A 25,678-nucleotide genomic window follows, 5' to 3' on the forward strand; every position below is an offset into this window, starting at 1 on the left:
ATCAGACTTTCCCTGGTCAGTTCTCCTCCTGCAACCATTATATAAACGTCCGTAAGTGGAGCAGGGATAGTGGGAACTCACGAGATTACTGCTGCTCTGTCACATGTCAGTCCCATCTGTTTCGCTCCTTGAACTATACTGCTCTCAGTCTTTCCCTTTGTCCTCTACAAAGTCCCACCTTGCTCTACTCTGATTTTATGGTTGTTACCTGAAAGGCTGAGAACTAAAAGACTTTCTTTTGGAAAATAATCTGTTTGAAAACAACGTTTATACTAAAATATGTTAGTGTTTACTTGGTTCTATAACATTTGCATTCTTTGTGGTAAGGTCAAAAATTACAAACCAAAACATCTATTTTTTAACAAAACATCTATTTTTCAGTGTCAAATTTCTCTGGTCAAGGTGAGCCATTTAGAATGTCATTTCATATTCATATACACAAATATTAAAGTATAATAAAGTTTGGTTCACAGTTCATCATTTGGTTTACTTGAAATAAAAATAGAACCTGTTTTCTTAAGTAAAGCTTAAATCATGCAGAAACGGTACGATACCCGGTTGCACTGACTCTGTGGGAAAATCACTATGTTGACCCCTTCTCTAAAAACAGCCGAGAAATTGTCTTTATACTGGTTACTAGAATAAGCTTTGAGTTGTGGCATCAGTTTAGTACATTGCAAGATAAGGCAAACTTACAACACGAAGCATTCTAGGCACTAAATGTGCAATGGTGAATAAAACATCCACATCCCTGTCCTTAGGAAGCTTCCAGTAAGATCACACAGAGCTACAATTGCTAACTGCTACACTTCCTCTCTGAGCCCTAATGATGTCATTCTACAGATCCCCAAAAAGAGGGCCAAAGGGGCACCTACTCCAGGGAACTTCCACAACTTCTTCTGTCCTTCTCTCACTATCATCAAATCCCCACAACAAAAACCTAGACTGGAAAGAGCCTCACCCAACAAAAAATGAAGTAGCCATGAACTGATAGCCCACAAATGTACAGTACATGATTTCTTTTCTAGAATAAAAGAGAAATAAAATCTTGAGGTGATACGGGGTTTTTATAGAACAGCAATATGCTAGGTCCTTATTTCTTTTTGTTCCTTCCTAGGCTGCCTTTCTAGAGTGATGACGATGGTGACCACACTGCTGCTGCTGACGCTACTACCTAACATTTATGAGTATTTTCTGTTTTCCAGACGTGAGAAAGGGACTATATTTATCCTCATTTTACAGATGATGAAATTTAAGGCATAGATATGCTAAACAACTGGCCCAAGGTCAAACAATGACCTTGTAAATGAAGCAGCTACCACACAAACCCAGATGTTCTGGTTTTAGAGCTTCTGTACTTATCTGGTGTGATATAGCTGCCTCCACACTTTTCTTTTTAGTAATACAAAATTCTTTCCAAACCTGAGGTGAAAACAAATCATGAAGAATCCTAAATATTAGAAAGTATTAGAAAGCCGTCCTATCTTCTCTAATGCACATAACAGGCATGCAATAAGAATAAATGAATGAATGAAAGAAAAAAAGAAGAACTGAGAACCCAATTATAGTATTTCTGTGATTTCATTCGATATTTTTACATTAAAACTAAGAGAAATCTACTGACTGCATTACATGCATATGCTATTGGAAGTAGAGACTTTCACTCCTTTGCTCTTAATATATAGTTCATCTTAGAAAAATATGAGACTTACTCACTGTGGGAGATTCATGAGTTTTGAGTAGTAGTTCAGAAATTATAATTAGTTTGCATGCATCAATCCACATTTCTCTGATCCTGTCCCTCTTTCAGCAATGGCATAAATTGGTGATTTGGCACTTTGAAGTTTAGAGATTATGTGGCCATAGAACTAAGCAGTCAACTGAATATTATCCATGGGATTTACATTTGGGGAAATATGGCAGGCTAGATAACCCAAAAAACCCTCTCAAAGAGAATACTTCAAAATGCTGTATAAAAATTCAGAACATTTTAAAACATGCATGGCTGAGCTGATAAGAGAAATCCTTAGAGATAAGAAAAAAGACAAAGCAAGAGTCCAAAGAAGCAACTGAACACTAAATCTGACACTGACCTTGGTGACACCAACTGATTGGTAGTGTTTGAGTTTTCACTCATCTTTTTCATATCATGATACACACAGAAAATGATATTATTATAGCCGTAATTGCTGGAGCAAATGTGAGGGTATTTGGGAGCATCTATATGTAACTTTTCAAAAACATTTATTATAATTGCTTCATGTAAGAAAAACAGAATATTAAAATTAAATATATTGAATATACATTCAATATTAACACGTTGCGTACGGATCACGAGAATCTTCGTTTTTTTCTGAGCCATGCGTTAAGGACGGATAACGAGAATTCTCGTTTTTACTGTTGACTCTTTTTACTTTGCACATTTTATTGAATTATTTGTGTTTTGTTAATAACAAAGGAAGCTGCTTTCTGCAGTATCACACCAGGAGGGATTACTAACATCATAGGTGAGTAAATCCTAAAAAATTCCATAGAAAAATAATAAATGACATAGGAGCATTTACGCTTTAAAGAGAAGAGTGCATTTTAAAGTAGTTTCTTTTAAAAACCTGCCGGAACAGAGGGGTATGAGGGATTTAAACCCCGCCGTACACAAAGTGTTAAACATACCAAATTCGTATAAACCACGCCTCCAGAAGATTTGTACATATTTTAACAAGTAACTTGAGCTTTCTTTCATGAACATCTATTTTTTCCCTTTAGGTTATCCTTGAGATGGTTCATGCAATTCCTGATCAAAACTTTTAATGACGATCTCTTCGGTCTCACTCTAGATAAGGAGTGTTCTCTGTAAGTTTGTAGCAGCTAAAAATTCATGAGTCTGGTAACCAAACTAAGAAGTTAAAAAAAGAACAAGAGAATAAACCCAAACAAAATAGAAGAAAGGAAATAAAATATAAAAGCAAAAATTAATGTTATAGGACAGAAGAAGGTAATGGAGAAGAACAATGAAGATAAAGTTGGCTCTTTTAAAAAGACTAATAAATCTGACAAACTTTTGGCAAAATTGGTCTAAAGAAAATGAGAAGATATCAACAAACAACTCTTATATGATTATAAGAGTATAGTATGAACAGTTACATGCCAATAAATTTGAAAATGTAGATGAAATAAATTATTAGAAAAATACATCTTTACAAACTGACTCAAGATGAAATTTAAAAATCTAAATTATTACACAACTAAAGAAATGTAATCAGTAGTTTAAAATCTTCCTACAAAGAAACATGAGACCCAGACAGTTTTATATGATAATTCTATTAAATGTTCAAGGGACATATTATTCCAATAGTATACAAATTTAAAAATTTGAGAGTATAAAAATTAACTATTTTTATGAGTCTTACATAATCCTGATACCTAAACTAGATAGACAGTATGACAAAGGAAAAAATAAACACCAACCTTATTCATGAAAATACTTTTTAAAATATTAATTGGATATTAGAGACTGAGATTCACAATATATATCAAAGTAGTATTGTTTTTAAAATGCATGATTATTTCAACATTAGAAAAGCCAGTATTATAATTCATCTCATCAATATATATTAATTCAGAAAAGTCACTTGATCATCTCAACAGATGTAGAAAATGTGTTCAAAAAAATTCAACATATATTCACTATCTAAAAACATCAGTGTAGGAATATAAAAGAACTCTCTTAACCTTATAAATAACATTTGCAAAGAAAAAATCTACCCCATATGTCATACTAAATGATGAAATATTAAAAATATTTCCTGTAAAAACAGAAAAACAAAAATTAAACACTATGTTACTCAAGAATATGTATATTAGTGTACATTATATGTACAGTGCGTGAATATGTATATTAGTATTATAAGGAATGTAAGCTAATAACACAAAACAGAGGAAAGTAGCTACCTCTGGGTGGGTATAATCAGAAAAGTGGGTGATCATTTTATTATTATTCTTTAAACCATACACACACACACACACACACAACTGTAAAATACATTATTCATAATATGTTTGCAGATGAACTAAAACAATGATTCATTTTGCAAATATTAAAACAAAACCAGAATGATGGTTAGGCTAAATAACATTATAACTACAACAGAAACTTAAATCACCTTCTCTTTCATTGTCCAAGTTCAAGCTTGCCTTCATATAAGTCATATTTCTACCCTAAACTTAGATAATACTTTAACACGCTTAGGACTAAATTCCATATGAACTGCTCATGTCACCATGAGACTTGGAGAGGAAGAATTATATGTGAGACTTATTGTATTACCTGAATAAATCTATCACAATTAAAGCGTTAGTAATTAGGGCCTACCTCTCACAATCATTACGTTGGTCTTTTAGAGACTTTTGTTTAAAAAAAAAATCAATTCTTTAATAGTACACAAAGGAAGAGAACAGCCTCTGTCAGATGAGCTCACATTGATTGCAGAACTTTTCCCCTTTGTTCTACACACATTAAGTCGGCCCCCAAATTCGAAGCGGTCCCACAGCAACGCTAATGTGCTGTATTGAACTGCAGGATGAGTAGCTTCAGATATTCTGCTTGGCCTGTTCAGGGTCAGACACTTTTGTGGGTACTGGCGCCAGAGTAGGGCACTGGGGCTAATGAGGAGGAATTCTGGTGAGGATTAAAGTTAATGTTTTTCGACTGTGAGGTGGAATAAAAGGCTTGATGTTGAGGAGAGTGTGCTTTTTTGAAGGTTTTTCTCAAGAACATTCTGCATTTCAGGTTCCCAAAGACATGAAAATCAGATTGAGCTCAGGTCCCATTTTTTTAAAAAGGAAAAAAAAAAGAACAGAATTTGTGTGTTTTTTGAGTGGCTTCTGGTGGAGAAACCTATGTGAGAGCGCACAACTGTGTCCAATTGCAACAGCTTTGGGATAAAGAAGACACTCATTCCTTCTCTTTTTCTTTTGTTGTTTTTAAGGAAATGGAGACTTGACCATGTAGCTAGTAATTAAATTAGGTGCCCAGTTTTTCATTCTGATCCTGTAAATCATTATTTATGTATGGCTGGGGCCCACATTCTGAATTACGTAAACATTATTTTTAAATTCTTAAAAATCACTAAAGTTTCCCAAGAAATGGAATTTCCAAGTCTACTTTTTTCATTTGCAAAATGTGCTTGGGATGCTGCAGAGATGCCAACATAATGCATAGCTCATGACCATCAAGATCAAACAGCTGTTTAGAATTCTGTAGTTCTGAATCCCTCAACTTCTTTTGAATTCTCCAGGGACCTGTTAATTCTCCAGTGATGTCCGAGTTACCCCCAAGTGTCCATATCCAGGCTAAGAAATGACAGCCAAATGTTCTGATGGATGACCATGCCCATGAGTCCTTTACAAAAGTACGTAACTGGAGCGTCATAAAAGCTTCCAGAAGGTCAGATAAGTTATAGAGACTATTTTTTAAAAATCAGTATCAAGGCATGGGCTGCAGGAAAGTCCAGGGGGAGTTGGCTTTTTCCTTACAGGTAAAAGGAGATTTCCTCCCACTACATATTCTGAATGAATCCTTTTTCTCAATGTTTTTCAACCTTCATATTTTATTCTCCACCCTCCGTCCTCTAAAATGTTATCTTACAAGCAGTGTAGGAGAAAAACGACTTTGGACCTGACCCTCTAAGAGGCAAAGTTCTGAGAAGCACAAGATGACAGGGCTGGAGCTCCCTCTAGAGCCCATCCTGCAGTCAACTGAGGGGTCCTCAGTAAAGTGAACTAGATCGGTCATCTCCTGCCCCATTTCCTCATTTTAGCTCTCTTGCTGAAAAGCCCTTTCCTGAAGACTGAGAGGTCTCAAAGAGCAGAGCTATTCAACTGTGGATTCCAGGATGCAGGTGGGAGACTGTCCAGCAGCATTCACTAGCATCTCTAGAAGCATCTCTTTCCCAGCATCTCTCCAACAGCATCTCTCGAGCATGCTTAGTAAGTTCCCTTGTCAATAGCAACTCTGGATATTCACCATAAAAGGGATATTGACAATAAGATAATTTACTCATTATTCAATTCAGTGCTTTGGGTGGTACTCATAGTGTGTAATCATAACAAACCGATATTCTCATTTTATAATAAGCTCATGACTTTAAACCTGAAATGAAAATATTAATAAGAAACAATGTTGAGAGTTGTCTTTTTATTAATAACTTCCTCTAGAAAAGCTAAAGAAATACAAGGAATTAACGTGTTAATGAAAAACTGAGCAACATAATCTTCATTTGAACATAAATCAGAAAATCTTAAATCACTACTTTATTTGAAGAAAAATATTCACAGATATAACATTGAGAAACAATTTTCAAAACACTACATCTACCTTTAAAATAGAAAAAAATGCTGCTGCAGATATGCTCCTGCTGTTACATGATGTTATTAAACATGGAGAATATTCCATTTTGTTTTTGGTAACTGTGAAGAAGAAATAATTGGGGTATTTCTCTATCACTTAGGAGAACTTCATAAGAATTCCTAAGTGTTTAGGGGTTTTTTTGTTTTGTTTTGTTTTTAAAGATTTTATTGGGGAAGGGGAACAGGACTTTATTGGGGAACAGTGTGTACTTCCCGGACTTTTTCCAAGTCAAATTGTTGTCCTTTCGATCTTAGTTGTGGAGGGTGCCGTTCAGCTTCAAGTTGTTGTCCTTTCAGTCTTAGTGGTGGAGGGCGCAGCTCACCTCCAGGTCCAGTTGCCGTTGCTAGTTGCAGGGGGCACAGCCTACCATCCCTTGAGGGAATCGAACTGGCAACCTTGTGAGCCATCTGGCAACTGAGCCATCTGGGAACTCAGTGGCAGCTAAGCTCAAGGTGTCATATTCAATCTTAGTTGCAGGGGGCGGAGTCCACCATCCTTTGTGGGACTCGAGGAGTTGAACCAGCAACCTTGTGGTTGAGAGCCCATGTGGGAATCGAACCAGCAGCCTTTGGAGATAGGAGCACGGAGCTCCAACTGCCTGAGCCACCGGGCCGGCCCTTAAGTGTTTAGGTTTTAACATAAGCCGGTCCACATTGCCTTTATAACATGGCTTTATTTTTCAAGTTTCTTTGGTTGAAATTATTAAACAGTTCAAAATTATCTCCAAAATACATTCGTGTTACTTTGAATCAATACTCTAGGCAAATAAAATGGAAGAGCTAGACCCTGTTAACACAAAATTAAACCCTTAACTCAATATGGTGTGTGTTAAGAATATACAATACCCATTATAGGAATTACAATGGCATTCATATAACACTGTGCAGTTTCTAAAAGGATTTCATAGGCATTTTCTTTCTTGATCCTCAGAACAAGGAAGGTATGCATATACACGTTGTGAAACGAAATTGTCGTTCTTTAAGTTGCGCTTGTTGAGTTCAGTCTTTCTGTCTACTAAATTTTCTGAATACTAATCACTCCTCTAGTCCTGCTCTGTTTGATGGTAATAGCAGTAATAACAGTAATCATAGCTAACATGTATTGAGTACTTACTATGTGCTAGGTCCACTTTTAAGTGTTTTACATGGATTAATTCAATAATCCTGAGAATACAGAAAATAGGTATTTTTATTTAAGGTCATTATATTGAGGAAATCTAACTCTGGATACCTATCTGTCTGTCTAGGACTGCATTCTATTTGCTTTCTGCTTTAAGTTCACCCTATCTTTGATGATTTTCCTAACATTTACTTTGTTGATAAATGCTCAGCAACACTTGGTTAGCAGGTGATCTATTTTAATGCCCATAACTTGCAATCTCTCTGTATGTATCTGGAATACAATTATATAAACCTTAGAAAAATATCATCAAGAATATGAAAAGTCAAGAGTACTTAGATGACTTGCCCAAAGTCATCCAGACAATAAGTGGTCAAGTCAGGATGCAAACCGTACGACCACTTCCCCACCCTGATGCCTCCAGAAGCTGCCAAGTCTATTATCCTCTCTGGAACTGTGTCTGTGACTTGGCGATCCTTTCCACCATCACCACTTTCATCACCACCATCATCAATAAGCACATCTATTAAGAAGGTTTTCGTATACGATACAGGGCAGGTATGGATGATACAAAGCCAGATATGCTGACATGTGTTCTTGTCCTGTAGGATGCACAGTCCAAGACTGGTAGCTATGAGATCAGAGGTATAACCAAAGGGGCAGTGTGGGCAAAGGACCAGTCAAGCTCTAGGTTAGGAAAATGAAAAGGATGGGATGAGGAGTAGCTCATCACACCTACGAGTAAGCGTGCTTGAGAGGGAAATTTGGTAAACATGTAGACAATTGTTTTCCCTGTAAATAGCAGTTCCTTCCCTTCATGTTGATACAGAATGGTGAAAATTCATGTTGAAGATTTATACTAAACAAATGTACATTAAGTTAGGAGGCGAAAGAAAGTGGTACAAATAGTAGCGCACTGAGACTGAGATGAGTGTTAGTCTCAATTCTTCCAATGTGTAATTTTGGCAAGACTCTTAATTTCTCTGACTCTGAGGTAATATGCTGTAGGGCATGGGGAGAGTATTATTATTGTTCAAACTAGTTACTGGCTCCGTGACTGTGAACAACTTTTAAGCCTCAATTTCTTCATCTGCAAAATTGGTATTATAATATTAACCTTGCAGAATTGTTGTGATTGTTAAATATAGTAAACTAAAGGTTTTTGCAAGTAGTAGTTGCTCAGTAGTTAGTATTTACCACTATTATTTCTTTATCTAGAAAATCAGGAGACTGCCAAATAAGTTTTAATATGTATCCAACTTCTAAAAGCCTAGGAGTCCACCCATTTAGCACTGGATTAAGTACACTTGTTTAAATGTTTGCTTAGCTAGATTGTTGCTCAAAAGTGAACCATGTCATTTTTTTTATAGCATGAATGGCTAATCAAATCACATCTGGAAAAATAATTCTTATTTTCAATCAACCCATAATCTAATTGGGGCATATTAGCAATTAAAGTCATTAATGAAGGAGAGAAAAGCAAAGAAAAATGTCACAAATTGCTTAAGTATATTTTACCTACTTTACCTTCTCATACAAAATTACCTATAAGTTGGTGCAAAACTTTCACAATTTTCTAAAGAAGAGAAAATTATTTTTCCAAATTCATACTATACCATCTTTTCTCTGGAACAGTATCTTTCAAATATTTTAACTACAACTCACAGAAAGCAATACATTATACATTGCAATCTAGACCATACACATATATGTAAATATTTTAGGAAATAAAGGTTTCATAAAATCCTTATTTGTGTATGGCATTCATATTTTCTATTCTGTTTTAACCCAAATTTTAATGCCGATCATTACATACTAAATTGATATCATGACCCACCAAAATGTCACCAACCAAATTTGTAAAATCACTATGCACAGCATTCCTTTCCCTATGAAGGTTTTCAAAAAATGCCAACGAGTCAGTACTACGAGGTGTTATCAAACAATATCATACAGTGTTATTATACAGTGAATGTTTACATAAAAATAAAATTTATTACAGTAAAAGACACACTGCCATCAATCCCTCTCAAAATATTCCCCCTCTCTTTGAATGCAACTTATCCCATTGTTCTTGCCACTTTCTGAAGCAGTTCTGGAAGTCCTCTTTCATGACCATCTCTACTCGCACTGTCGTGGCTGCCTCGATGCCCTGAATCGATTCAAAACATTTATCTTTCATGGTCATTTTGACTTTGGGGAAGAGCCAGAAGTCGCCCGGTGCCAGATCCAGTGAATAAGTTGGATGAGGATACACTGCAATGTTTTTATTTGACAGAATTTGCTGTACCAGAAGCAATGTGTGACACTGAGCCTTTCCGTTGTGATCACAAAATGCAGTGAATGCTGCTGCTGAGTGCCATCCAGTGGAAAGGCAGGGATCTTCAATACTGAAAGGGGCGCATCAAACCTTAATAACAGTATGTGACATGTTTCAACTTGTTTGGTGCAATCAGTTGGGTTTGAGCTACGGTTGAGAGAAGGTGTGTTTTAAGGTGCACTATAAATCGTACTCCATCATGACAATGCTCTGTGTCACATGTCGCTTCTGGTATACGGCAATTTCTGTCAAATAAAAACACACCAGCGTGAGTGGCCAGCAGCCAGAGAGCTACTGTGAGCGGCTGGCCAGGGGCCGGCGACCAACTGCCTCAGCCAGGTAGAATACAAGGCTATAATACCAACATTGGCCAGGGGGCTGCATCCTCCACAACTAGACTGAGAACAACGGCTTGAGTTGGAATTGGAGAGGAAAGGGGGGAGGGAGAGGAAAAAAAAACATTATGGTGTGTCTTCCATCCACCTTATTCACCGGATCTGTTCAACTTCTGGCTCTTCCCTAAAGTCAAAATGATTCAGGACATGGAGGCAGCCATGACAGCGCAATGAAAGACACTCACGAAAGAGGACTTCCAGAACTGCTTCAGAAAGTGGCAGGAACAATGGGATAAATGTGTTTGAAGCAAGTGGGGGTATTTTGAGGGGGATTAATTGTGACATGTCTTTTACTGTAATAATTTTTTTTCTTTAAACATTCACCATCTTTTGTGATCATACCTTGTCCAGTTAACTGGTTAAAATGAGAACACTCAGTTAACTAATAATTGACATTACACGGATCCACAATATTGTTGGTTATTAATCATCTGAATCTTAGAAAATTCAACCTGGCTTATACTACACATTACCAAATGCTCTGTAAATACATTTACCCTAAATATTCACAGTAAGTACCCTTTACCCCATTATAACCACTATACAAATCAATTTAGCTTCACAACCTGTTAACAAGATTTTCATAGAGAAACTATAAAATGCTTTTTATCAAATTTTACAATGACTTTTCTTTCTAGGTTGGTTTATTTTAATCCTTCTCTATATTCCCATTGGCCATACAAGAAGTCCGATCATCATTCCCTTTGAATACCTTGATTTTAGAATCTATTAATATAACTCCCTGTATGGGGGAGGGGGATGGAGCCATAAATCTTCTTTCTTGGTAATTAGGATTTGCACACAGCTTTGCATCGTAATGCATATTCCAGCTCTCTGTTTGTCCTGTGTCAATACATTTTAATCCATTGGTTATATCAAATTTAACAGGCTTTTGATGTTATCAAATTGAACCTTGAATTTCTTCAAGTCTTTTTTATTCAAACTTCAACTATTTTTGGTGTCACTCTTCTAATCCCTGTCATTCTTCACAACTGGATATATTTGCCTATTTTTCAAATACCGAGCCTTCTGTCAATGATGATACACATTTCCCGTTTTCATTTTGCAGCCTCACCCTTGATATTCATTAAAACCCAAAATGGAATGTGCGAAGAACTCCCCTCCCAGACTATTTCCACAAATAGTTTTCAGATACTTAAGTAAATGGGTCTATGATGCATTCAGTATAAAAGCTAAAGATGAGTTCCCTTCAAACTCCTGTCTGCCACTGTTTTCGAATGGGAAAAAGATATGGAGAACACTCTTGATTAGTTAAGTCCTGCATGTTTGATTCTGACATAAGGCCATTTTTATTTATTTATCACCCGACAATTATTTATCATTCGTTTCACTACCTTTCACTACTCTTCCACTAGCCTTTTCATTGATAATCAATAATCTCAAAATTTCATGCAATTAGACTAACTTCGCTCAGCCTGTCATTTACGATCTCTTCTCCTATGATGCACATTAGACAGTCCCTACTCTGCCACAGAACTGGTTTTATTAGGCTGAGGAAGATGTCAGAATTCAGGTATGCGAGACCCATTCTGGCAATTCCATGCCAGCAACTCTCAGAAAGACTTACTTACTTCTTTCATTCTGCCCAGTAGAAGCTAGTTATGGTTCATGTCTAGATTCATCAAAAAACTATTTATCTTCCTCTTGCAAGCCACTCATTTCTCTATCTTATTTTAGGAAAAGAGATGACAAGTACGCTCAAGATTACAATTAGGACAATTTAAGTATGAATGGTACAATGACATGTTGCAGTAGGAGCATCATAGAATCATAGCCATAATTTGAGAGCTATGTGATACTAATTATGTGGAAACATTTAGGATTCTGGGAGAGGTTGTTTTTGTGTATTTCTTTTTTTAATGCTCCAATGACTTTTTATAACAGCTTTATGTTTAAGTCATCAAATAACTTACCTACTATTTGCTAAATGAACCAGACTCTTACTTTCCATCGTTACCTACTTGTTATTATTAAGAATAAAGGTCAGCTCCTTGGCCTTTTCTCATATCAAATAAAAATTCCAGTTGACTCCTTATAAGGAAAAATCACATTAATTAAAGCTGGTGCTGACCCCCAAAGTTCAAATGTATTATGGAAATTACACTTTAAAACACTCCGTTATCACATAGTGAGCCCTAAATTAGAATTTTCCTTAAGTATTCTTTGCTTCACACTAGTATGATCTGAAGTTTTCTACTCCTTTCCCCATAGTTTATCTCCTCACACCAGACACAGAAGTGCACTGAGCCACATACTCTAACTATAGCTATATGCACTACTGTTTCTTTTATTTTATTTTTCAATTTTGCTCACTTTGAAAGATTTCTCATGTATGCACATAAAATGTAATATACTGGCTGACCATCTGGGTTCTTTTTACTGGGTCATAGCCTCATACCAAACATAAGACTAATCACTAAATAATTGTTTTCATGTTAAGTATCTGATACCACGTTCTGGTTAGATAGGTATGTATGGATGTATTTATACTTATAGAAGTATATAAACACCTGTTAACATTTTTACAGTGGATAAAAGCTGTTAAACGTGCAGCCTTGCAACTAAGAAAAAAAAAAATCACCTAACAATATATCTTATGGGTTATATGGGGCATGTTATTTTTCACAGATATTCACTTAAAATCTCACTGTTATAAAAATTATTTGTTTTGACATTCACATTAATATTTTTCCAACTTCTCTTCAATTGTCACATTCCTTGTCACACTACATAAAATTAAAAAAAAAAAAAAAAAAAAAAAACACATCCAGTTACTAAATTCTCATTTCAAATCACTTCCTTATAAATTTGGCTTGGTAAATAAAAAATTCTCATAATTAGAATATGTTGTTAGAAAATGAAAATGCTCTTACTGGGGGTACACTTCATTCCTCTGCATCTGGGGGAGTATCTGAAATGCTCTGGCAGAGGAAAAACCCATCTATGGTCATTCCATAACTGAACTCAGGAGAGATTAGCAGCTCTTTGAGGCAAGACCTTGCTTCCTCATACTGCTCAACACCAGCCAAATGGTCAGAACTGTTAATGGTCCCAAATGCTGAGTGTGCACCTGAGTGAATTGCAACCTTGTCCCCTTTTCAGGGCACCCACATCAGAGTTCTGCACACACAGGGCCACCCATCTGAGCAGGTACGGCAGGCTCTCTGGTAGGTCAAAGGAAAGCACATCTTCACGATGCCCAGAAAGGAGAAATGGGAAACCTAGAAGTCACATCTTCATCTGTCCAGATGGCTCCTGAAAGGGCATAAGGAAATCCAACCTGAAAATGGATCCCCGCGCTTATGAAAAAAAGCCTGATCTTTTGATTCTTACATAAAACCTCCATCTTAATAATGTGACTTTTTTCACGAGAAACTAAAAGGTAAGGGAAAATATGCTGAATTCTAAGATACTGGGGGTGCAAAAAAAAGGTATACAAGTGGACACTTTTGGCCAACATTTCTCAAGCAGTACTTTGCCATAATCACAAGTGTCTGGACGCTGATGGTAACCACTTTGAGCACCTCTTGTAATTGCACAAGTCAAATGTGACTTGTATTCACCTTTTGTTATCAGTATATATTGAATATTACAATTTTAATACAGTTTTCCTTTCTTAAAATGTATATACATTTTTTTGGCACTCTCTGTACAATTGATTCCATCCCAGTATTGTAATGAAGATCATTACCTATGCATCAGAGAAAGCCTCGATATGAAAATAAGATCATCATGAATTAGGCTGTCAAGTTACAACCATTGTCATCAAAGAATTTTGGAAGAGTTCCTCTAGTGTGATTACTGCCAATGCCATAAACCAATGAGAAAGATGAGCACAACAGCTTTCAAAGTATATTGTATTCACTTCTCAATATGGCATGTGGGAAATTTTAAATCACTTCTTTCTCCTTTCATTTGCCCCATTAATAATTCATTTTTTAAATTCATTAACTCAACAAAAATTTATTGAATACCTACTATGTGCCAGACATACTACTGTGTGCCAGGGTATAGCAATAATGATAACAATACAAGAACAGTTACCAAACCTAACTCTCAAATAGTGCTTGTTTACTATGTGCCAGGTACTGTTATCAGTATATACATTAGCTCATTTAATCCTTGTACCAATCTCCTGAGGTAAAGACAATAACATGCCCACTTTGCAGGTGAGCAACTGAAGTAGAGAGAGATTAATTCCCCAGGTCACACAGTCAGTGAGTATCAGAGTCAGGGTTCAAACCCACATCTTTTTACTCCAGTGTCCATGATCTTGACCTCTATGCTATATGAAGAAAAACAGACATGACTTTATGGAACTTTCAGTGTACTGGAAAAGACAGATATTAAACAAATAAACACATAAAACTTGTCATCTCAAATGCTAATAAGATACATTAAACAAGAGCAAGATGCCACAAGAGAGGATGGTATAACATTACAAAGGCTAGTCTTTCAGGCTAAGAAATGCAATGATTACCTCTGGTGATTCTCATCTCACCTAAATGACAAAGTTATAAAGTTTAAAAAAGCAAGCTGGCTAAAAGGAGCTGGGGAAAACTAAGGCTAGGAGGCCAAGGAAAGTGACTAAGCAATTCAGTCCTTAACCTCTGCCACAGAGCCTTGCCATCTTGGTGGCCCTTCTTGTTGGTGCACTTAGAATAACAAGAGATAAAGGATCTGGGGAATGAAACCCCTTCTCCTATCCTTATCCCTCCTGAATAAGGAAATCCAACCTGTATCAGGAGCCCTTCTTCACACATCAAAGAGAGGACCTCCTCGTCTGCTGCCTTCAACCAAGAAGCCCATGGTAGATGTCTAAAAACAAAAATGTTAATTTCTGCCTTAATGCATTAGCTTACTAAAAAAAATAAAAGATTTCTTTGGTCTATAATGGTTAACGCTAGGGCTTCTGGAAACAATTCAAGATATAGCTTATAATCAGTAAAACAAATAAACACCTCTGGAGACTTGGAAACATTCTGAAATACTGTTTAAGGAACAAAACCCGGGAAGCAGAGAATCAAGTTCCCAGAAAGACAAAATTCCCTTCCCATCTGGATTTTTTTTTTTAATCTGGGCTTTATTACCCTGCCTGACCAATTACACATCTACCTCTTTTCTTCCAGTGTTAGAGAAATAATAGAGAAAGAAGAAAAATCTCTCTTCTCAAAAAGCTGTCTCTCTGTAGATTTGGAAATTTTGTATCTCTAATTTATTATTTATTTTATGTATTTTTTTATGTCTTCAGTCTTTCTATCAGGAATAGTCCTTAAGTATAGGATTACAGCCAACAGTAGTGTGACATATTAGCTCCTAATTCTGTAGTTTCACTCCACTGAGGTTAATAATGATTTAGAGGGGAGAGTTAGGGCAGGTGTTCATAATAGCACCATTAATTATATGTGCTTTACATATCTAGATAGAAGAGCAACATCATTTTCAGGTCCAATAAACTAAGTACCTTTTTTAGTTCATTGTTCAGAATCACAAAAAGAATAATTTTTGATGTTGTAGTGCCATAAGAGTTTCCTGCCTCATCATTTTAGTATATCATTTCATATGGAATTTTATATTCTACCTGGCTCTAATTAATGACATTACTATATTAAAATGCTTAGATAACTAAATATACAAGTTAATCATTTGACCTTCAATAAGGCTTAAACAGCCTCTAACAAGCAAATGTCACATTAAGTCTCATCTTTCTTGGTAGCACATTACATTTGAGATTAGCCTTGGTACAGTTAAAAGTATGAGAGGTCTTAACATTAAAGAATAGTCTCAAGGTTAGAAACTAAACTTTGAAAGTAACTTACATTATGTTAAATTTCTTGTTAGCGTCATGAGACTTAAAAACCCCAAAAACCATATTAAATGTGACATTCTTCAGAAATATCGTCTACATCCCATTCCTTAAAAATCTGTGAATATAGCTGACTGATTCTTAATTGCCCTGTCATCATAATCCATTCTTCTTTAATTAATATTCTTCATGAATAAACTTATGTCTTTCTATGGTTTATCTAGAAATAAAATACCAAATAAATTATAAATAAAGGCTTTCAAAAAGTATGCCTAGAACTTAAGGATCTGTACTGCTGCAAAAATGAAGTAAATGTCCTTATATCTTCTTCAGTATGAGGCTATCATTTTTACATTGACACACAGGAAACAGGGTAGTACATTTATGTCAAATTTCTGAAAACATGACATCATATTTCACTACCCCAGAATAAATGATTTTTGTGTACTCATTCCAGGTAGAGGAAGGTTAAAAAAAAATCATTGTAATAGTTGCAGTTTGCATTAACTTCAAAGCTCGTAATTTTTCTCAAATCTTTCCTTTTAAAAGAAAAAACTGGGGTATAAAGTACAAAAATCTCATAAAAATAAAACATTTAGAATTGAATTATTGATAAGTCACCTGCAAATTACTTTCAGACCTTTGAAAAACAATCTAATTTAAATCAACAGTCTAAATAGGTCATTTAACTTAGAAAAATTAAAATTAGGTGTGTAGGGTCAGTTCTTTTCCTAAAACATCTGCATCCTCAATGTCTTCAAAGTCAAATCAGAGTTAAGCATCAAGAGCAACTTCATACGTGAATTTATTCCAAATCTCAAAGTTAGTCTGCCCTTGAAATGGCCATAAGCATTTACATTATATATTAAAACATACAGTGTGTGTGGTGGAGGGTTCTTCAAGAAGTTGGGAGTGGAAGGACAGAAGGAAAAGCAAGAACTCTTACATTCCAGAATAATGGTATGTGGGGGCTGGGGGCCTCTGCTGCTGCTCTTTTCTTGCCTTTCACATAGGGCACGTTCACAGCTCATGGCAAATCAAAATGAGCTGAGACACACTTAATACAAGGCAAGTACTTCTATACTAGTTTAGTTTCCCACAAGCTTCTGTTATATCAAACTAGTCATATAAAATCATGAACCTCATCTCTCTTGCCCAGCAACTTAAGACACTCTGGTAAACGCGGTGATCAAATCCCTACTCCCCAGAAAACCTTCCCAACCATAGGAGTAACTAGAAAATCTTGAAGGTTTAACATCTTTGAAGTATGAACACAATCAAATAAAACAAAACACAAATGAGAAAATTTGGCTGCCTGAGATATCCTCTATTTCTCCACACCAGACCATCCATCAAATCAAAAGGACAGAGACAATGCTGGTACAAGAGTGTCAAGTGTCAGAGGATGGAGGCTGCCTTTAGAAGGCAGGGCACCCAAACTGGCTAGTAGAGAGGGACACGGCTTCACCGCAGGTAGAGAAAGGAGTCAGTTTTGTTTCACCACTCGCCAAAGCCACCGCGAAATGCACCCCCATCCTTTCTAGGTTAAAAGTTTGATATTCAGAAACAAATACTTTCATATTCTCCAACTAGCAACAATGTATGACCAACAAACAAAGAGTGATCAGAGATACTAATAAAACAGGTTTTCCTCTCTGCCTATCTCCCTAAAGCCACTTCCCCCCAAAAAAACGAGACCTTGATTCCCTCAAGACCTCTCTCTGTTTAAAGATGGAATGGAAGCAAACTGAAGACTTGACAGGGGATTGCTAAGGAACATTCTAAGCTACATTCTTCCTAAAAGGGTGTAACCCAAAACAATTAGGATTTATTAATTTCCGAATGCATGATAACATTTTTATAACTGCCCGGGACGCATAGAAACAATTCCATTCCAGCCACCAGCACCACCACCACCACCACCCCCACCCCCCCACACACACACACCCTCATGAACCAAAGACAGAAACAGTCCCAGAGACGGACAGAGCAGGCTGACTCTCCTTCAACCACAACCTCTCCAAATTAGCTTTTCGCCTCGCTGTGTCCGTCCCTCTTTAGTGCCTCAGCACGAGCCTTAAGCGGCAGGTTCTCCTAATCTTTGGTTCTGAGCGGACTCGGCCCAGCAACCGCCCTGCCTCCCGCGGGTCCCTCTGGGTGGCGTCCCCGCACTTGCGAGGTTCTCGAAATCCCCAGGACAGGAGGCTTGTGGTGGGGCTGGCGAAGCGCGGGGATTCCGGCCTCCCAGGGCTCCCGCCACCCACACCCCCAAGCCTGAGCGGATTAAGTTGCTGGGCTCCCAGCGGCGCTCACTGCCCGGTCACTCCCACTCCCGCCCCTCCGGCTCAGGCGCCCCAGGGTCCCCCCGCCTCCGCGGAGGTGAGCGCGCACTCACCGGAGGTGAGCTGCATCCAGGCACAGATCTTGTACACGGTCGCCGTGTTGCAGAAGAAGAAGAGGGTAAAGCAAACGATGCAGGCGATGATGAGCATCATAGAGAGGCCGATGAAGAAGGAGGCGGCTTTGAAGGCGCCCGAGGGCAGCGTGGAGAAGTCCGTGAAGCTGCCCCTGCAGGTCAGCTCCCGGGAGAAACCGTTGCCGATGCAGTAGTGGAAGAGCCCGAAATAGCCGGCTTGCGGGGTGTCCACGCCGTCGCCGATCCAGTAGGGCTGGATGAAGCACACCACGTTGACGATGGCAAAGCAGATGGTGAAGATGGCCCACAGCACGCCGATGGCCCGAGAGTTCCGCACATAGTTGGTGTGATACAGCTTCGCAGCCTCCTGAGCCGGGAGCATCGCGGCGGCGGCGGCGGCAGCGGCGGCTCCGGGCATTCTCCCCCTTCTCCTCCTCCTCCTCCCCCTCCCCTCCCCCTCCTCGTCCTCGTCCTCCGCCTCCCCCGCCTCTCTGCGCTCAGGAGACACACTCACCGAGCGGCGCGCTGCAACTCCCCTGCCTCCGCCTCAGCCCAGCAGCGCCAGTTTCGGAGTCTGCATCCTCGCTCCCGGAAGGAGGGCGGGGCAGCGCCGAGCACCCCTCCGGCTCTCCCGGCACAGCCTGGCGGCCCCCCCTCCCGGCCGGGGTGCCAGCACTTCTCACCACCCTCCACCCTTCTTCCCGCCGCCGCTGCAGCGGCTGCAGCTGAAAGCGACAAATCCCGCGCGGGGCAACATGACGCGTGAGCTCCCGCGCCCCCGACTCGGCTTCCCGCCTTCCGCCCCTCCCCCGCCCCTCCCCGCCCGGCCCGCGCCGCCGGGTGCCCCGGGGCTTGGAGGACCACGTAGAGCCTGGGACGCCCCTCGGGTGCCGGGCGTGGGCGGGAGGAGCGGGCCTGCAGCTGGGGAAGAGGAAAATCTAAGGAAGGTACGGGAACACCCACGGGGATCCTAGAGGTGATCCCAGGATCCCAGCTGGTGTTAGGGACCAGGAGCGCGAGGCGGAATCTGGGAGCATTTCAGCACCGCACAACAACGTGCTTCGACCTCTGCATCTTTGCAGAGGCTCGAGGGGCAGCGCGGCAGGTGCAGGCGAGAAACGCCAAGGGAGAGGAGACTACTGCCCTCAAGAGACTTCCCAGTTACAACAGAACTCCCCCTGGCTGACTCCTCCGTTGCTTCGGGTCGACGAGGTGGAGAAAGAAGTTGGGAAGGAGCTGGCAGGCAATAATATAAAAGACGTACTTCAAAGGTGGTCTCATAGCTGCTCAACTGAGCTGGTTTTCTCTTCTCGTTTTCCACCCCCCATGTAGCCAGATAAACTGTGCTGGTCGATGCCCCCTGCATTCCTTTAAGTCAGATCATTCTTCCCATGAATCCTGCCATAGATGGGGCCTGTGGGGCATGGAAGTGACAGTGTCACAGAAACGTATAGTTTATCTGAAAACATTGGGTAGTTTGGCCAGTGTTATATTTCGTACACAAATATGCACTATGCTGGATGCTAAAACTACAATGAGGAAGACAGCAGGTGATAGTTTTTATTTTTCAGATATCTCCCCCTGCCCAGCAGCCAAAGCTCCAGCAACCAGATTTGTTTTCAGAGTCTTTTCGCCTGAATTGTCCATACACAATTGCTTACATTTTCATGTGGCATTGCTGTTTCATACCTGCACTTTGTGCTGTTTCTTAGCTTAATGTTTTCCTTTTCCAGTATTTCTGTTGCTGTTAACAGTCCCTGCCTTTCAAACTCCTTTTCTTTATTTCCATTAGTCACTTTCTTGGTTCCTTCTGATTCAGATAAAAAGAAATGTGTAACCCCCACTCAGAACAATGGAGCCAGAAGCCTTCCTTGCAGCAGCAGATTTTGGTAACAAACCATTCTGAAACATGACCACTGAATTCTCCAAGCAGAAAGAGGATTCTATCAGAATTTGACCCCTAACTCTCCACTAAATTGCACATTTTATTATAATGCAAAAACATATGTAAGCTCCTTGACACCATCTTGCCATGATGCCCAACCTGCCCACCTTCTTACTAGAGCAGTGAGAGATGTTAGATACCAGGTGATGTATGAAACTACCAGGAATGGCTAAGGAAGCTTAGAATGGTTCAGTTTGGGGAGGTGGGGGTTTGGAGGTGAAAAGGAAAGCTCCAAAAGGTATGCGGATACATAAACTGCACGTAAATGGAAGAAACGTTATACCCTAAGTGATGAAGACCATCCATGCCCCTCATTTAATAACCTGAAGATTTGAGATTGTACAGGGGGACAGAGGAAGAGAGTGGAAAGAGGAATATGGGACACCCAAGATAATGAAGAGGCTGAAACTGGGAAAAAATTTAAAAGGGTTAGTGTTGGAATCTTACATTCAGCTTTTCCTATAAGTATGAAATTTAGACATACATAGTTCAAGGTCCATTAGGCAGGACTTTGGAAATCAAGAGGACAGAATTAAACAGTAGCATGAGACATGTAAGTTTAGGTGACTAAGAATTTCTTGCAAGTGTAGTTGTAGAGGCTCAGAAGGTCTTCAAAAAATCAGAGGGACTTGGGGGAGGTGGAGAGTATGACCTAAATATGAGCGTGCCCAATATAACATTTGCAAGTCTCTAAAAATATAATTCGTGATGATGCATCTTCAGTGCATTGGTGGCAACGGAAGGTCAGAACTCCCGTCAGGTTTCATGTGTCTTCACTCCTCTGAAGTTTCTGGTAAATCAGAAGAGTTTTAACATGAAAGGAGGAAGAGAAAAAGTGAGAGCAATCATATTTATGGGGCCATCTGGCAAGCCATGTGTCCCAGGCGCAGAGATAGCTTTACAGCACAAACTGACAGTCAGTCCTAGTGATTCTCCCAAACCCTCAAGTCTCCCCAAAACTACTTGTATGAGTGGTCTTTCTTTAAAACCAATGTCTGAAAGAGATCTTACGGTTCCTATGGGGTGGTTGAAATGGAAGTTTGCTCAGGGGAAAGGCTGAGAATCAAAAGGCTTAGTTAGAGGCCTGTTTAAAGTGCCTTTATAGAATGAAGAAAAGACTGGCGAGTGACTCAGATGCAAATATTGTGATTCAAAGGCTTTTCTATTTGAGTCACGCCCAAGGAGAGCCTTATTCTTATTCCAGGTTTGAAATTGCCTTTGGGTTCATGCTCAGAATCGCTCAAAGTGTCCCCTCTTGTCAAAGCAACTGGGAACAGCAGTGTTGGTGTATTCCTGATAGAAAGTGATCCCATGATTTCTGCTTGAGGTGAGGGGTCAGTTGGGGATACACTGAACCCTGCCAATAGTTCTTCTTCCCCCCTTTATCCTGCCCTACACTATAGCAGATTCCTAGAATGAAGCAGGGTCTCCCCAGACTTGGAATTAGGGATGAGCTAGAACACCTGTAAACTCTTTAGTTGTCATCAATGAAGGCAGATTGTCCTTCTACATTTTCCCAAATCCGTCCATTGCCCATCTCCAACTTTGTCCTTGGCACCCAGAAACCCCGGAGGTAAAACTGTCCCTACCCTGAATCCAAAGCTTTGTCTGGCAGCAGGCAGACTTTAGGAGTTCAGACAGTTAAACATCTGGACAACTAATTACATTCACCAAATAGGATGTGACCAGGAAAGCTGTTGTGGGGAGGAGGAAATAATAAAACTAGCCTGATTCATGCTAAGAAGTTACTATTGATAGAAAACTATTTTGAAACTATAACATGATTCATATGTGCTAAATAGTAGAAGTCAGTGTCACTGACAGCATTGAATTAGAAATACTGAACATTCAAATCTCAAACTTCACTGTTAAAAATGTTTTTCTCTTACTGCCACAAAGAGTCAGTAGTGAGTCCCACTCTTTTCCCAAACTGTGTCTTAATGAATATAAAAGAGAAAACAACGTAATAGTTGGACTGTGTAACATTACTAAAAAGATTCTGGATGAGTTAAAGGATTAAATGTTTTGATCCTAAACTAATTTATGGTGGCTTGGGGGAGTGTGAAAGCCTTGGAGTGCAAGAGACTTGGGATCCAGACCCAGTACCCACTCTGCCTAACTGTGAGAGACTCAGGTTCTTGGGGCTCCATTTTCTCATCTCCAGAATTATGGTGAGGGAGAGGGCACATCAGGTGAATTCTAAGGTCTCTTTATGCAGTAAAATTCTATTCACTTCTACAAAGACTATTCCAGAGTGACTGCAAGAAATCATAAAACCCAGTACTTGAAAAAAAAAAAAATGAGGCAAGACTTAACAAGAGATATCAGACTCTGGTGATGTAGACATTTTATTTAAAATTGAAATCTCTTTCTGAAATCCAATTGTTATAATTTTTCAGGCAATAGGTACTTAGTGTTTTCAGATGAGTCATTGCTAATATTATTACCTTGGGAAATGGAGAAAGAGATGATTTCTAAAATCTGTTACTTAATTGATTTCTATGGATATTATCAATGTCAGTGTCAGATCCCACTTCAGAATATAAAGATTCTAATAATGAAGGTCTTTTCACTCACGGAGGGTTTCCCTGTGGCCCTCCCACATTAGTTTTCTTTTAGGGCTTTGCAGAAATCAGGAAATACCTCTTAGTTAATCAGTCACTAAGATAGCAGTGACAATCAGATGGATTGAGTGTTTCAACGCCTCCTGCAAATCAAGATCAAATAGATCACAAGGCTCTGATTTCATTGCACCTTAGTCTACTACTATGCAAAGAGATGTGAGCTCCTTCACGCATAGAGAGAAATGGGAAATAGGAATATCAGTCATTCTCTTTCTTTCCTTTTTTCCTCTGTTTTGAATTGGATTCTGTGTAAGAGTCCTCCTTTTATAAGTTCTTTTCACTTTTCCAGACCAGCTAAGAGCATACGTTTTGTTTTGTTTTGTTTTGTTTTGTTTTGTTTTGTTTTGTTTTTGTCATAAGGCTGAACATCTCCACAGCCTGTGCTAACAGAACCATCTCTCTGTGAACCTTTTAAGTCCTTGATAGTTTCAGAACAATTCTGTCTGAAGATAAGTAATGACCTCTGTTGAATAAAATACTACGGAAACATTACCATCACTTGAGGTATGATTTTTTTAAGTCTAATGGAGCGATGTTATATTAAAGTTTTAAGTTCAGTAGGTTTTATTCTCTTTTAATCTAGTACTAGTTGGTCTTCCTGATCTTTAAAAAAAATAAATTCTATCTGCTGTTCATTCTGAACCTACTTCATGGTGTTTCCCCACTCAAGGTGCACCTTGATTGAAAATCAACACCCTCATTTGGAACATCTACCCTAGTACCTTCAATTTCGGGATTGTATTTGAAGCCGCTGCCTGGGTTGTCTGCTAAAGACATCTTTATCCACAAAGCTTGTCTTTCCTAACATTACTTGAGTTTTAAACCTCAGGTTCAGCCCTTCTGAGAATCTCCCTAAGCCACAGAACATACATTTGAAGTCTCATAACAAACACCAAACACTCCTCTAAATGTGAAGGAAACCCATCCAGAGGCTTTCTTTTCCTGCTATGGTGACATAAAAATAATAATCTTGATAATGCAGTGCTTTTGTTGAAGAGGCCCATTTTTATGTCTGTATTTAATCAGCATTTGTTGCAGAAGCAACTCAAATTCTCAGTGTCTTATCCACAAACATATACTTCTAACCCACACCACATAATGGTTGCTGGTTGGCTAAGGTCCTGCTCCAGGCACTGGACCTGACTGCAGCTATGCTTGTATTCTCATTCTGAAGTCCAAGTTGAAGGAGCTGCCCCTTACAAGGTTAACAGAGAGATGGTTCTGTTAGCACAGGCTGTGGAGCTATTCAGCCTTATGACAAAAACAAAACAAAACAAAACAAAAAAACTGGGGCATATTGTTGGCATAAAGACAGAAGTATAAGAGGCTGAGGCAAGTTATAAAACTACCTAAAAGTCTGCTCAAATATAGAATGTAGCATGTCTTCTCATATTCCATGGGCCAGAGTATATCATATGTAAAAGCCAAAAGTCAATGTGCTAGGAATATAAAAACCTCTTATAGGAAACAAATGAGTGAAAAATTAAGACCTTTAATCAACTCTATTACATCCATCCCCTGACAAAACTTCAACATTAACTGACTTTTCAAATGTTTTCCTGGAAAGACTATATGCAAATATGATTTTTGCTTAAAGGTTATAGACAATTTCATTTTGAATAAACACTTCATCATATCCACTCTTTTATTGAAGAATCTGCCTCTACTTAGTATTTTTTTCATGGAAAAATTAATAAACTGAAAACTAATGTCCTTTGAGAAGATAAATTCATAATGAATTTCTTCACTTTACAGTATTCAGACATGATATATGATTCTGTCTATTAAGGTATGTTTGATCAGAAATGGCATTTAGTTTCAAGGTGGAGAAAATTTATGTTGCCTTGTGAATTCTCAAAAGCCTACAGTATCTTCCAAACTTGAGTATATATCCTTTTAAAAAACAAAAACACTCTAGTGTACCTACAATAATGACTTATAAAATTATTGTTGCAATGTTACCTAAATAAAGAATAAATATTTAAATCATAAATCTTAATTTAATCACCTTTCAGTCATGACAGCATGTAAAAGTCAGTGCCCCCTCTCCCCCAAAACAAACATAAAACTGAATAAAATTGCCAAAGCAGACATTTTAAGGCCCTGAATTTTGAACAAAGGCAAAGAAAAAATTGACAGGTGTTTATGAAGAAATGCTGAAATTTGGATAAGTGGGAATCTGTGGTCTTCTTGCCTGGTTTGCATACCTTCCTACTTACCTCCAGCTCAATCAGCATATTATTTTAGTAGGACAAGCTAGCAGTGAACACCATCAGCTTCTGCCAGAAGGGGAAAATTTCATTAGGAGTGGAGGACAAAAGTCCACAGCAACAACATTATTACGGAAATTAGCAAGCGCAATAGAAAACGAGTGTGGAAAACCGATGGCTCTCCTAGTCTGAGATCCTACTGGGGCAAGCAGTGAGTAGTCAGAAATTTAATGGAGATACCCTGGAAATGAGAGAGCCATAGAAAAGCTAGATAAATCCTCTACACCTCCCTGGCTAACTGAGGAATGACATGCACATTCCAGGGAGACAAAAAAGAATTTGGTGGAAAGTAGAAGCTGAGGAAGACTTGAGAAATGCCTGAATTCATTGTCAGAAGATGGAAGCTTTACGGGTTT

At 38.7% G+C, this 25,678-nt stretch overlaps 1 protein-coding gene across 4 annotated transcripts in view; it reads right to left on the bottom strand.

The window, feature by feature from the left end:
- LHFPL3 (LHFPL tetraspan subfamily member 3) overlaps positions 1–19,136 on the bottom strand; it is a 552,178-nt gene extending 533,042 nt beyond the window's left edge. The window contains exon 1 of one of the 4 annotated variants that reach the window (XM_074340619.1): positions 18,463–19,136. In XM_074340619.1, coding sequence (XP_074196720.1) covers positions 18,463–18,901 — 439 coding nt within the window. In that variant the 5' untranslated portion in view covers positions 18,902–19,136. The remainder of the gene's footprint in view (positions 1–18,462) is intronic. The other 3 variants (XM_074340616.1, XM_074340617.1, XM_074340618.1) reach the window with 3 other exon arrangements.
- Positions 19,137–25,678: the final 6,542 nt, after the last annotated feature.

The sequence above is a fragment of the Rhinolophus sinicus genome, linkage group LG09, assembly GCF_036562045.2.
Source record: "Rhinolophus sinicus isolate RSC01 linkage group LG09, ASM3656204v1, whole genome shotgun sequence".
Taxonomy (NCBI): domain Eukaryota; kingdom Metazoa; phylum Chordata; class Mammalia; order Chiroptera; family Rhinolophidae; genus Rhinolophus; species Rhinolophus sinicus.